We start from the raw sequence: 15,655 nt of genomic DNA, 5'->3' as shown, positions 1-15,655 counted from the left end.
TAACGCAAACAATCACGGGCAAAAGGGAATAGTCAAGCCGCAAACACCAACAATCCCACAAACATCTACTAACGCACAAACACAAGTGCCACCACATATTGAGGCTAAAAATCAACAACATATCGATGAAAAAACAGCGCTTGTATTAGGTGGAGTCGCGGTTGGTTTACTCATGATTTGGTTAAATAGTTCTTAGCGAATAGGTACAACAGCCCTGCAATTGCTACGATCAACCCCCACAAGTTTTGACTAAGCCAAGTGGTGGTCTTAGCTAATAAATTCGATAGCCAGGAAACTATACTCCCTATTATACCGGGAAGTGCAGACGCGGCTTTCTCAGCGAGCTTTCCCAGTGCTGAACCTAATGCTTTTAAATGCTTTTTTATCCACTCTTTTATACAATCACTAGGCAGTGTGGGCGGTGTACCACCACCTGTACTGCCACCTGTTAACGCGAGAGTCAAAGTTGATATAATAAATCCCAACGCGGTTAAAATACTGGCAATTGTTATTCCCTGTTCTCTGAACAATGTTTTAATTTTATCGGCCAGTGTAGTGTCATCGTTGAGGGCTTGATCGATAGTTTCTCGAATTCGACTGATTTGCGAACGAAGTGCCTTTCTATTACTGGAAGCTGCTTCGATGCGGGCCGATCTTTCGTATTCTAAGTTACGCAATCTTTCCGCTACGCGGCGTCTACTGAACTCATCGCCCGCCTGTTCAAGTTTTATTTTCTCGTAATCTATATGCTTGTCGATTTCGCATATCTTGGCTGTATTATTCATGAGTTCTCCCCGCATTGTTCGCATTGCCTTGTCAAGACCTCATAATTCCCTAATACTGAACTCTGAGGATGGTACCTGTAACGTGGAATTATCGTAGTAGGTATCCAAGATTTCTCCGAGTCGAAGAACCTTAGTAGTCTTCGCGGAGAGTTTTGCTCGTCTGTAGTCTACAAAACCTAATTCATCATGAACAAACACGGTGCCATGTTTAGTGGCTATCGTAGACAAGGCTAGGGGTTACGAGTACGAGAATGCATAAGGTCAATATCGCGTATTCGCAATATTCCTTTACTATCTATCGTAAACTTTGAATAGTCATGACCTATTGGGGTAACATAATTTTTATCTTCTTTTAAGGCATTGTAATAATAATTGACGTTTGATTGTAAAAGTTCATCGTTAAGACATCAAGCCTGGTTTCATCAGTACCCTCTTCGATTGGTTATCAAAGTCATCAAAGGTACTTAGATCAAAGTCATTAAGATCAAAATCACCCATTTTTATATTAAACATATGGTTATATAATTTCAATATAACAATGTCTTCGCAATACGGACGCAAGTTAAACCCACAACGTAGACTTCGAGATCCATTAGGGGTCAAAGCAATTCGTCAGTCTGTAACTATAACTAATAACCCTAGTACCATCGATCAGAATCAAACGCTTCTGGTTCGCTTTCCTAATCTCGGCGCACACGATGTGTTAGTTCCGGGAACTGTCCGACTAGCATTTACGATTATTTTGACTTCTACCGACGTTAACAGGGAGCCCGTTCAGAACATAGGTCGTGCTATCGTTAAGAAAATCGCCATTAAAATTAGCGGTAATGATGAGGTTTTGAGTATCGACGATAGCGATGTATACTATTGTTACATGGATCTCTGCAGAACGGATAAAGAGCGGGAAAACTTACAGTACCAAGGTATTTGTAATAAGAACACATTGAGACTGCGAGTGGGCGCTGAAAATGGCGATGATACCGTCGTAAAAGATCTCGCCGTTGCCGACGCATTAGGTAACCGATTCTATATCCCCCTAGACTTTGAATTACTAGATTCCCACATGCCCTTTTATCAAGCATCCCTAGGCGATAGGTTAGAATACGAACTCACTTTTAATGACTACGGTAGAGTAATCAGAGCTGCTGGAGATGCTAGCCATTCCATTGATAATATCTCGCTGGAGAACGATATGATAACGGATCCCGAATTAGCCAGACAAATTCGTAACCAGTATACCGGAAGTTTAGCCATTTTGTACGATCGCGTGCTTCGACACCGAAAGATCACGAGGGACAAAAAAGATACGATGTTGAATATTAATCTAAACGTCCCCACGTGGTCGTTGAAGTGTATTTTAATGTTGTTCGAGGACCCCTCCGATGCATTTAAAAAAATACCGAGAAGTTCTACAATCTCAAGATTACAAAAGTAGAATTAACTATCGAGGGCATTCCTAATCAACTATATAGCCAAGGAATGCTAGTGTATCGCCAGTGGGATGAGGTTAAAAAACTTCCTTCTATAAAACGCTCCCCGGAAGTTAATGTGGTCGTGAAAGATCTGTCTCTCGGGAGTGTATCGATGGGTGAATACCTCACCACGAAGTACGCGCTATGGCTAGAATTGATGGCTTTACTAGATAATAATGATGATCAACATAATAATGATGTTGATGATGATGTTGATAATAATCAACAACAAGAATTAATATTTATACCCACATCATCCACCGGCGTTGGTAAATATCTAAGAGGTTGGAAGATGGATATTAATTCCAACATTGATGTTAATGATATTAAGCCCATCATATGGAATAAAATTAACAAGGAGTTAGATGATTTAGATAGTATAAGATACCAGCTGACGATTAAAATGTTATTGAGTAAAAGTAACACAGACGATAGCACCGAATATACCGAACCATATTTCCGTAGCAATCAAGAAGTTATAACCGAATCCGATACTATAAACGCATCATTAGATACATCAATTCAGAGGATACAGGAAACTTTAGAACGCTGGACTAATAGACTAATAGTTTATATTTAGATATAGCAAATTATATGCCTTTCAAAGGTGGATCTTATATAGATTTACTCCCGTATTATAAGAAGTAGAAAGCCATAATTAACGTAAAAAATAAATCCGATGACTGTTTCAGAATGATGATAAGATCTGCATTGTTCCCCGTAGATTCTAAAATTGCAAATAGGCCTTCTAGCTATCCCCCAAACGATGGACTCAACTTCGATGGTATAGACGAACCTACACCAATCTCACAAATTGATAAGGTGGAAAAGCAAAATAATTTAGCTATAAATGTTTTCGGACATTCTAAAGGAATTGTTGTACACAGGATAAGCTCCGCTCCGGAACAAATCCCCAGAATCAATTCCTTTCTGGTCGAAAAAGATGGAAAATATCATTATACATGGATAAAGAGTTTAAACAGGCTATTATACGATCAAACAAAACATGCTAGAAAGAAATATTTCTGCGAAAGATGCCTACATGGGTACGTACAGCAGACAAGATCTAATAGAAGCGCATAAAGAAGACTGTAGAGGTGTTGGACAGAATGCTATCAGGATCGATATGCCTAAAGAGGGAAAAAATATATTAAAATTTGAACATTATTGTAATCAAATGCCAGTACCGTACGTAATTTACGCCGACTTCGAAGCGCTTATCAAACCCATAGAAAATAATTAAGATAATAATCAAGATAGTAGTTTTACGTACAAAACTCAAGAACATATTCCTTGTGGGTTTGGATATATAGTTGTAAGGTATGATGGGAAAACAAACACTCCCGTGATTTACAGAGGTCCCGATGCAGCGGGAAAGTTCCTTGAATATCTACAAAATGAAGAGAGAATAATCAGGGGAAATTTATCGTGTAAGAAACCCATGTGTATGACGAGGGATGATTGGAGGGCCCATAAGAAGTCAACGAGTTGTCATGTTTGTAATAAACCCCTGGATGGGGATTCCGTAAGAGATCATTGCCACGTCACGGGTATTATCGGGGAGCCGCGCATAACGAGTGTAACTTGAAACTAAAAGTGAACTCTCAAACAATACCCATCCCCGTTGTGTTTCATAACCTTAGAGGATACGATTCACATCTCATTATGCAAGCTATCTCAAAGACCGACGGCGGTTTAACGTGCATTCCTAATAATATGGAAAAATACATATCGTTCTCGTTGACTAAACCTATACATTATAGGGACAAGGATGGGAAATCCAGAATAAAGCAAAGTAATGGGCTTAGATTCATAGACTCCGTACAGTTTCTGTTATCTTCCCTGGACAATTTAGCTAAAGCGAACAATCCCGATGACTTTGCGATAACAAATCAATATACCGATAAGATAACTCGTCATTTGTTGCTGAGAAAAGGTGTATATCCTTACGAATATATGGATGATTGGTCTAGATTCGAAGAAACTGAATTACCACCCCTCGTATCATTCTATAGTAACTTAACAGAATCTAAAATAACCTATGCCGATTATGAACACGCTCTGACGGTCTGGGATAAATTAGGTTGTAAGAATTTAGGTGATTATCACGATCTGTACTTAAAAACCGATGTACTGTTACTCGCCGATATATTCGCGATATTTAGAAAGACATGTTTCAAACAATACGGCTTGGACCCGGCATGGTACTATTCCAGTCACGGACAATCGTGGTATGAATTGTTGAAGAAGACCGGCGTAGAACTAAAACTACTCACAGATTACGATATGCACTTGTTCATTGAGAAAGGATTAAGAGGTGGTATATCGATGGCAGCGAAAAGGTATTCTAAGGCTAATAATAAATTAGTGGAAGGATACGATCCTAGTAAACCAGACACGCACATATTATATCTCGACGCTAACAATTTGTACGGATGGGCTATGAGTCAACCTTTACCCACGGGTGGTTTGAGTGGGTCGATGATATCGAAGTGAATGATATCCATAATATCCATAATAATGATGCGAATAAAGGGTACATACTAGAAGTTGACTTTGAATATCCAAGTTCGTTACATAAAGATCATAACAGTTATCCGCTAGCTCCCGAAAGATTAATGGTTAATAAAGATTGGATGTCGGAATATCAACGCTCCTTGATGGGTAATAATTGCGCGACATAGGCCTCCTTCGAGTTCACCTGCCTGGTATAAATATCTTACCCTTACTCTATCTGGAAGTTTTCGTTCTTTGCCTCTCCTCGGTGCTGAAGATTCGGAAGTCACGGATTTCATTTTAATCGCATCGGATGGTTTCTTCCCAATTAATCTCGTTACTTCATTATTCAACGCTGATACAACGGCTGATAAACGTGTCACCCATTCGGTTGATCTCAATCGTTCCGATGTCATTTCGATCCCATACTGATAGCCAAACAAACGTTCCGCTAATGTCCTGTTAAATCTTTCGACGATAGCTTGACCGGGTGGGCCTCTCTTTCACCATGCCTGATTTCGACATTGTGCTTTGTTAACAGTTTTGTTATCGATCCCATAAACTCGTGACCGGGATCTACTTGAAATAGCTTAGGCCATTTTTGTGGTCCGCGTTTATATATGCGACTCAGTGCATTAGCTACTTCTGTTGAATCTTTCGAGGTTAATGGCTCAGCCTCTTTGTATCGACTAGCCACATCCACTACGGTTAAAGCGTATTTATACGTTTTGCGTTTTACCTTATTGTGGGGAAGAAACAAGAGGTCAGCCTGATGAACTTCATTCATTGTAAAAATATCAAACTTCTTCCTCGGTATATAACGCATTGCCGGTAAATATATCTGCCACATCGCTTGTTTCTTTAACCAATCCTTGGCCACATCTTTAGATACCTTAGCCGAGGTGGCTAATTTTTTTATTGCTCCTACACCTTTCCAATATCCTCGTGGGCTATAGTAAATTTTATCCATTATTAATTAATATTGATGTTTCTTTTAATACGACTATCGTTGAATCGCATCATAATTTTTATACTAATAGAAGCAATGATTGGCCCCAGGTATTGGTGAGTTGAGCCAATTTAACTTAATCTCATGACTATCATTGAATCTTGATAGTCATTTTGGCATAAAAAATTCCATCTGTAGTAGCAGTATAGGTAAATAAATCCAGCTCCAGTGGAGTTGCGGCAGAACCATCATTACCTATACTACTAAACGTCTTATAACATTCGTTCATCTTTATGGTGTGTTTTTTTATTAATTTTTTGTGCAAACGTGATGTGTTCGGATGGTAATGCAAACCAGTAGTGTGAAAACCAACAATATGCACATTGTGAAACTGTGTATTGTTACTGATATTCTTACCACGTACATAATCCTTGTTCAACTAGGTGGGTTTTTAAAGTAGTATATAAACTAAGAATTATATCATGTTCATTTAAAGAAGCTAATATGTCATTATTATTGCAAGTGAATGAGTGAGTCAATCTTGTTAAACGTCGCAGTAAACAAAACTCAAATTACAGTAACTGCTATAGTCTGGATCAGGCAAACCAGTGATGTTGGGTATTAATGTACACTCTCCAAACACGTTAGCGATGTTAATGTTTTTCATTAGTATTAGAACAAAGATAGGTGTTGACAAACACCTATATAAGAACGTTTATGTCTCTAAAACGTAACACCAAAACACATCCTATAGTTTTCACGTGCCTAACTCAGTAGCACCACACACGTGCGTTGGGTGGCATACTTTCAAAGAAGGTCGATTAATCTCTGCGGATGATTATATTATTGTTGTCAATCTTATAGATTCTGCTCATCATATACAGTTGAGATTTACTTGTTTTTATTTGTTCTTTGTGTATGATTAAGCCATGCAGCATCTGCAACGCGTTGAGCGTCTACAGGGTTTTGGCATTCTGGAAACAGAAGTTTACGTGCAGTGGACAATACCTTCAATGTTTCACAGTCTGTGGTTAGGAGACAATGGAACAGGTACCAATAAACCCAAAATGATGATCGACGCCGTCCATTGGTGTCCCAGGTCAATGACAAGAGTACAGGATTGATTAATCCGAAACCAGACTTTATGAAATCGAGCTCAAACGGTGAAACAAATTTCTACAAACTTTCACCAGGCCATTGAAGTACGAGTTACGTGTCAGATGATTAGAACTCGTCTACAAGCAGCTCATCTCCATGCTTGACGGCCACCTGTTGTGCCGCCCCTTACAAATCATCATTGTGCCAACAGATGTCTATGGTGTACACAACGTCGAAACTGAGGTAATCATCGCTGATCACGTGTCATGTTTTCAGAGAGATTGTCACGATTTACTTGGCACTACCTTGATAAGTGTGGTCATGTCTGGCGACATCGAAATCAACGTCAAGTCAATGTCAACCTGGGACATCATGAAATTTTTGGTGGTGGATCGTTTATGGTGTGGAGTGGCATCACAATGACTGAGTGAACACCACGCTGTATTGTGAAAGGAAGGGTCACTGGGCAGTACTATCAGGACAACAAACTGACACCCTTTGTTCTTCCGCTTCCGTGTGGGTCGACGTTTGGTCTTTCAGGACGACAACGCCCGTGCTCAGGGTGCATTCTTAAAATTGGTTGAACTTGCGCTGCAAGAGGAGAGGAAGAGACTCCCTCAAATCGCCATTGGGAGAATCCTACACAGTGAGCCTCTTTGAGTGAATGAATGCTTGCTAAATCGTGGGGGTATTACGCACTACTGATCCAAAAACGCCAACTTTGAAATGTTCCATCTTACCCCTATTGCATTTCAAGATTGTTGGCGGACATCTACTGTCATACTTCACTATCGGGTGTACTGTGTTCCCAATTCGTTTGTTATTATCATACAACTTTTAGAAGTAAATATCTCTTACAATTTTGGAAATTTTAAGTTGTATCCGAGTGGCCCCTAGTAAGAGTTTATTTCTGACAGCCTTAATTCATTCCTGTAAAAAGAGACACTTATGTAGACAAATATGCCATTTTCAAATTCAGACGGAACAACTACAACACATTTCTGATTTGAATGAAGTTTGTGTGACTGGTGCAATCAAAACTATCCTTACACTGACAATCGGCTTTCTTCTTCAATGGCCAGGGTTGATCTGACTTCTGAGGATTTGAAGCTGGCATCCAGCTCCACCTTTACGTGTGTAGGATCTCGGCTTTGCATGACGATGGATGTTTCCTCTGTTCCATCTGTTTCATCTGTGAGGAAGGTTTATGTTATGAAACGACGTCTCACTCTCTCAAAATACTTGTGTGGTACTGTTGCAGACAATAACATTTTGCCTCATTACAGTCACAACACGTAGATTACAGGTATCAGGGGCTATATACAGTCAAGTCTCGTTAATCCGACACTCGTTAATCCGACACTCGGCTTTATCCGACACAAATGATGGGAACCGATTGATTCAGCGCTATTTAGTCCCGTTAATCCGACATTCTCGCACTCCGACTCCGACACACCTAATTTGCAACGAATTACCGAAATCACCCATTAATCAGTCTCGTTAATCCGACACAGTGGTCAGCGTACTCCGTGGTCATCTGCCCCCGAGTACACAACCCCGTGATTTGACACGCACTGGCTGCAGAGATTAACTTTAACAATTAACACTAGATGTCGGGATCATAAAGAATTTCAAGCTTTATTATAAGAAACAAATGAAATTACACCTCGACAATGTTGATGCTGAAGAACCACCAGCCCTAGACGTCAAGCGAACAGGGGACTTTGAGAAATGTGCATTCAAAATGTGAGAAACAGAAAACACTGACAGACTATTTTAAGTAGATGAAGCAAGTTGTTAAGACAGTAGCACTTGCATTTATACGAGGAAACACACGGTTATTATCTATCGTGAAGATGTCCGATTTTCGATCACAAATCACTTAATTTCGTTAATCCGACATACTCGTTAATCCGATACAATCATGTGCAACCAACGATGTCGGATTAACGAGACTTGACTGTATAACAAAATTATAATTTTACAAATCGCATATGGTTCCAAATACTTTATTTTGGAAATTTGAGCTAAATTTGTTTTGGGTTTGGGAACAATTCGACATACCCTACACCTGGTGATTTTTACAACGCCCAAAGACATTTCGTTTGTCGGATAGAGGGGACTTGTTATTCTCTTGCGTTGACGATTTATATTTACATTGATAAATATAATATAAAACTTAAGACATGCATTATCATTGGTCTCCAGGCTACATGTGGACATGGTAGTCAGGACTGGTGATTGTGTGTTAACAAGAACCCAACAACGTTGGACATTGCGGGTAATGTAAATCACTACTTTCTCTGGTCCGGACACAGTTATTTACAGGTCTCCGTATTTAGCAAGAATATAGTGAACTGTGGTGTTAAACAATGACAAAACGTGTTATCGAAATAATACTGTGGGGCTTGATAAAAATATTTATCATTTGAGCCACTTACAAATGCCTTGTAAAATAGCCTTGCAAGATATTTGTAAAGAATGTATTTATTTGAAGGTAAGGTACCTCACTTGGCTACCTCACATGATAGTATCTACTGACCCGGTGCAGTGTTATGCCTGTTTATCTCATCCTGAATTCACTTGTCGCCTGATGACTGCTGTTGATGCCACACAATAACAACAATATTGTGTCATTGTTCATAAATTCTTTACATTCGATATATGGAATTAAAACATAACTATTATTAAACCTTCATTATTCAGGAAGCAGTTATTTTCCTAAATTATGCTGTCATTATGTGGTTTGCATTCCCTTTTGAGAGTCTTGGAAAAGGAGAAACTAAGCTGCAAGTAGGAATAAATATACGAATACAAAGATCTACTTACGCTGATGTCGGGTGTGTTTGATTTGCTCCAGAATGGCATTAACTATCGGCATCATCATAGCGGCCGTGGCTGTGTTGCTCATCCACATTGACAGAAACCAGCATGGCAGCATGATCCCAAACAGCAACCTATAAAGTCAAATACACAATCAAAACTTAGTTTGCACCCAAAGGCAAATCTAAATCATATTTTCTAAAAATACCCTGGAGATAATAACCATATATTCAGTTTGTATATCCATTAGGATGTGATGTTGATGTCTCCTTTTTAGATGTGATTCTGTTGGAAAATCTGAGTACTGTTGTGATCAATCAGATCCTTCTTATTTATACGACCATTGGCTACATGATATTTTGCGATGGTGTTAAGAGAAAACATAATCATGGAAAATGTTATTGTTAATGAAAGGTTTGTGTGATTTGACATTAAACGTCTGAGGTACGACTTCAAGTGAGTGAGTGAGTGAGTATGGTATTGTACCCATGTCGGGAATCAAAACCGGGTCTTCTGCGTGACGAGCGAACGCTTTAACCACTAAGCTACCCGACCGCCCCACGACTTCAAGTGCTTATATGTATGAGATTTGGCTCAGCATTGTTTTTATTGGACCCTAATCTCTTTGTCTCAGCGCAGTACCCGTGAAGCTGAGAAAGAGCAGCATTTTCTTATTGAGCGTTATATCATTGAAAATGGCATAATGGCCACCAGGAGAGGTAAAAATTTAGCTTTGACTGCGTCAGTTAAAAGGGATAAAGTAGTGCTGTTTTCACAGGTCTGTTGATTAAACTACAATATGTATTCTTTCCAATGTCAAATCAACCAACCTCAACTTCTTATGACAAAGTTCTGTGCTGTTGCTGTTTGAAGTGTTTAAGAGGTCGGGTTCTGCTTTAGCAATTTCAGCTGACCTGTCCCTGTTTGGGACCTCATATGTGTGAGAAGGGTACACATATCTATTGCGAGTTTTGGTATTTATAGAATTACTGTTTTTGTAATGATATGGTTTCTATTCTCGTATATTGATATAGTTTCATTTTTTTATCTTTGGCTGCTCTATTTATATACGTTCAAGTACCTGTCCATCTCTCAGAAATAGAGTTCGCTTTTGCATCTCTTGGCTTTAGGAAATCTGTGACAGATAGCTGATCTAATGGCAATTCTTGTTTTAACTGTTGTTTTAACCTGGGCAAGGGCATGGTCTTGCCATTCTAGTAACAAGTGATCAATGGATTCAGGTTGATAGCAAGATGGACATACCTTGCCATAGTGCTTTTTGTGACCGAGTCTGAGATGTCAGATGGCTATTTCAACTTTCCTTTCATTTGAGTATGCGTATGGCTTTTGGTGGATCTTTGGTTCATTTTTGTATAGCCATCTGCCGATCTTACTTGCTATGGGCTATGGAGGCTTTGCTTTTGCTTTTTATCTCTAGTTTACTAAGGGAATAGGCTGTATGTCCGCTTTGTCTAAAGCTTGCTTCGCCAGTGTGTCTGCTTTTTCATTTCCATTAATATCTATGTGAGACAGGATCAAACACAGCTCCAACTATTGCCCTTGGTCCGATAACTTTGTATATTCGTATAGAATATTATTGCGAGTGTTGAGCCTGGAGTTTGAGTTTTTTGCTGCAGATGGCTTGAAGCGTCTGATAGGACGATTGCCTTTGCTTCCAGTAGTTTTTCTTCCTGGTATGACTTTGATTGTATGATGAACTGCCTCAAATTCAGCAGTTAATACTGTCCATCAGCCAGGCAGAACCGAGTGCTTGGGGTTTGGAGCTATGGATATGGATCCCGTATCAAGCACTGTTGTTGATAGGATTCTTGGATCCCTCAGTGTATATATAGGCCCAGCAGTCCCAGGTAGTTTGAATTTTAGTGATAGCTACTGATCCTAGTAGGGTTTGGTTTTCTTTATAAGTGTTTGTTTGTTGTTTAACGCCTCACTCAGCAATGTTTCAGCTATATGACAGCGGTCTGTAAATAATCGAGTCTGGACCAGACAACCCAGTGATTGACATCATGAACATCGATCCACGCAATTGGGATACGATGACATGTATCAACCAAGTCTGTGAGCGCTCAGTCGTATGCTCTTTTGAAGAGGATGGTCTTGAGTTTTGACATATTCAGATCTCCAGACATCAATGGGCAGTGCATTCCATGGAGTTGCACCTGGTTTTTGGAAGGGTCTGTCGCCATATGTTGTTCTGCTGGTTGGTGGAACAGCAAGTTGGCAAGCTGTAGTCGGTTCGTAGATCTAAGTGTTCGTCCAGGTTGGTAAAGGGCAGTGAGTTCCTGGAGGTATACTGGGGATAACCTATGGATCGATTTGTAAAATTACTCCCTGTAAAAGCTAGAGCATTAACAATAGCTCCACCGACCATCATCACAATTGATGCCATGATATGTATGTATCTTTATAAAATATTCAAATGTTCAATTACTTCATTATGTCTTCTGGGATAAGCCCTTGTTTGATGAGTATATCATGTTGCCATTGCTAGTCCTATATCGAGAACCATCATGCCGATTTCATAACCATTAAAATCTAGCTAAGGTGGTGTGACTTTAGTAATCATTACAGCTATACTGGCATAGCGAATGGCCAAGCCACTGACCACCTCTGAATGATACATTGCGTTTACCAACATTTTACCATCTGTAACTTGAGTAGTCCTGCTTTTATAACATTACATGAGGGCTTAACTCTGATTGAACCTCATCTAGTTTTGTAACTTGTGGTGTTTTCTCTTCTCCTGTCTTAAAAAAACATAACGCTGCTATAGCAACAACCCCTAGTACAGAGGGAGCCCAAGTTTTAATCGAGCTATGTTCAGTATTTTCAGTGTTTCCTCGTTCACTTGCAGTATATCCTTCTCCATTATTAATAAGTGGGCACGTATGTTTAAATTGACAATACCTAGCCGTTATTAAAGCTGTGGTAAGTAGCGCTAAGAACATTCCGTATCTTTGATAAAACTCACAGCTAACTGCGCCTATAGCATGTTCGATGAATGGGTCTTTCTCGAGAGATTTACATAGATACATGCGATATTCTGCTGGGATAGGAAGAAACATACTAGCTACAACTGTGTATAGTTGTACCTTAGCCGAACCTATTGTTTTTGTCATGGTAGCTCCCAGTCTAGACTCGTAACGCGCATACAGTTTTTTAATTTCTTCGTCGGTCATGCTATCAACTTTTTCAGTGGTATAATTTCCTCCCAAATATTGGGAACATTTTCCACCGGCTACCAAAGCCGCGAGTCTTTCTCTATGTTTATCTGTATGTTGATCAGGCTCATCTTTAAGCATTTGTTCGATAAGTTCATCGCATTCCATAATGTAATACCTATGGATATATCTAAATCTAACATAATGAAATATTGCATATCCAATACAGCCAGAAAAAATAAACGGTTGTAAAAGAATGAGGATTTCAAACCACATTATTACATAATAACCGCTAATTTTTATCCTAAATTTGCTATAATTTTGCTATAATGTGCTATATTTTTTGCTTTATTTTTGCCATATTTTTGCTTAGCAATTGCATAAGCAGCTGGTTGATCGGTTTTTAATTCGAGTTTACGGTGCTTTGTTTCCGCTAACAGTTTTCTGACTTTATCTCATTTGAGCTTGGTTCAAATAGCATCATTTTTGCGTAGACATTCCTCAAATGAATCTCGGTCTTTGGATTGAGACAAGGCAACCCATTTGGTCTGCTCTCTGAGATCTTTCAGGACAGAGTTGTATTTTTTAGTAAGTACCCAAACGCTATGCTCCATATGCCGACCGGAGAATGCTAAATATGAAAGAATGTCTTTCTTTTTGGTAAGTTCTTTACTCGCACTGCAGTCGTCTATTATGAAAAGGGTTGATTTTCCTTTGAATTTTTCGTGACAAACTCGTAAATAGTCTAGTAAACGATCACCCGGATCAACTTTGTACACCTCGGGATCATTCATTACCCAGGTATGTTTTATTAACGCTTATAGTCGGGCACAGAATAATACTATTGGTGAAAACATCCCGACATTGACTTTGTAAAATATCTAGAATAAAAGCTGTTTTTCCACAACCCGTTTGCCCGCAGATGATAGCGAAGTGCGGCTCTTTAGGTAAAAGATTATTAATAGATCGCTTGCACAAATCTTCCATTCTGTATATCAAGTTGCGCATCCATAATCACGTACAAATATATGTTTAATTTACCAGCTGCTTCCTGGTGCTTCGTTATCTGTATAGTAACACCCTCACTAGCATTTTCTATTCTCTGCCAACTACTTTGTAGTTGGTCATCATCTGTGGTTCGTATGTCGAGCCATAGTGCATACTTTATGGTCGAGCCATAGCGCATACTTCGTGGTAAGGAATTCAGCCATCGTTACACCCCCGAGAGACAGATCTTTCACAACCGCGTTAACTTCTGGGTTTCGTTATATAGAAGGGAGTTTTTTAATCTCATCCCACTGTTGATATGCTCGCATACCTTGACTATATAGTTGATTAGGCACGCCCTTGATAGTCAATTCTACTTTTGTAATTTTGGGGTTGTAGAACACATCGGTATCTCTTGCAAATGCTTCAGAAGGTCCTCGAACAACATTAAAATACACTTCAATGATCTAGCGGTTTAGATTGAAATTCCAAGTCGTATCCCTTTTGTTCCTGGTGATCTTTTGGTGTTGAAGCACGCGATCGTACAAAATGGCTAAACTTCTGGTATACTGGTTACGAATTTGTCTGGCTTATTCAGGATCTGTTATCATATCATACTCCAGTGAGATATTGTCAATAGAATAGCGAGCATCTTCAGTAGCTTTGATTACTCTGCCGTAGTCATTAAAGGTGAGTTCGTATTCTAACCTATCGCCTAGGGATGCATGATAGAAGGGCATGTGACTATCTAATAATTCAAAGTCGAGCGGAATATAGAATCGGTTACCTAATATACTAGCCACATAAAGAAACTGTGCACGGAGAAAATATATTCTGGATTGAAATACAACACAGCAAGAACAAAATGATGCAGACGCTGTAGCAGCTGAATGATCGGACCATAAGAAAATGTCAACGGGACCTGAACAACATCTGTTACGATGACGTCAGAAGATCAAAATGGAGTAGGGGGTCAAACGACAAAGTCACAAAGTCAATAATGGGTATGACCACCCTGTGCGTGAATCACAGCAGTGCATCGGCGACGCATGGAGTCCACCAAATGGGCATGGAAGGCCTTGGGAATGGCCTGCCATATCCTCCTCAAATCCTGTGCCAAGTCAAGGACGTTATCTGGAGGATGTGGAAGACGACGCAGACGGCGCTTCATTTCATCCCACACATGCTCTATTGGGGAGAGATCTGGAGAAATTGCAGGCCATGGCAGTAACATGACATTGTGATTGTGAAGCACATCCATTGCGACCCTAGCCGTGTGAGGACGAGCGTTGTCCTGTTGAAATGTCAATCCCGGGCCGGAAAGGAATGACCACAGGCCTCAGAATCTGATCTCTGTAGCCAACACCGGTGAGATTGCCCTGAACAACCACCAAAGGGGTTTGGTGCCGTGCTGTTATCCCACCCCAAATCATCACAGAGCCACCTCCAAAACGATTCCTCTCCACAATACAGTTGCGTGCATAACGTTCTCCCAAACGCCGGTAGACACGTTGGCGCCCGTCACTGTGGGAAATGTTGAACCTCGATTCATCTGTAAAGACAACATTTCTCAACCATATTCGAGGTTGGCGAACATGATTTCGACACCATCTTAGACGATGACGGTGTATCAGGATGGGACGTATGGCAGGGCGTCGTGCTCGAATCCCGTACTGACGTAAACGATTCCTGACAGTGTTGGGATGGATACGGCGCAGTCCAGGAATTGTCTGGGACGTCGTTACTGCCGTTTGAAACCTGTGTCGGAGATGTGTAACTCGAATCCATCTGTCCTGTCTTGGCGTCGTTACTCGGGGACGTCCTGAACGTGGGTGGTCGGTAACGTCATTTGTTTTCTGATAA

General features: G+C 40.0%; 1 protein-coding gene across 4 annotated transcripts in view; it reads right to left on the bottom strand.

Moving 5' to 3' along the window:
- Positions 1-15,655, bottom strand: part of LOC124147146 (solute carrier family 13 member 5-like) — a 168,609-nt gene that overhangs the window by 65,176 nt on the left and 87,778 nt on the right. For all 4 annotated transcript variants that reach the window (XR_007221017.1, XM_048396116.1, XM_048396114.1 and 1 more), the window contains 2 exons: positions 9,630-9,757; positions 7,851-7,992 (listed from right to left, as the gene is read on the bottom strand). Coding sequence is in view for 3 of the 4 variants with exons in the window: in XM_048396116.1 (XP_048252073.1) it covers positions 7,851-7,992; positions 9,630-9,757 (270 nt within the window). In the remaining variant the exon portion in view is untranslated. The remainder of the gene's footprint in view (positions 1-7,850; positions 7,993-9,629; positions 9,758-15,655) is intronic.

This window comes from Haliotis rufescens, unplaced genomic scaffold, assembly GCF_023055435.1.
Source record: "Haliotis rufescens isolate VD_foot unplaced genomic scaffold, xgHalRufe1.0.p SCAF_15, whole genome shotgun sequence".
Taxonomy (NCBI): domain Eukaryota; kingdom Metazoa; phylum Mollusca; class Gastropoda; order Lepetellida; family Haliotidae; genus Haliotis; species Haliotis rufescens.
This window is presented reverse-complemented; position numbering and strand designations above follow the sequence as displayed.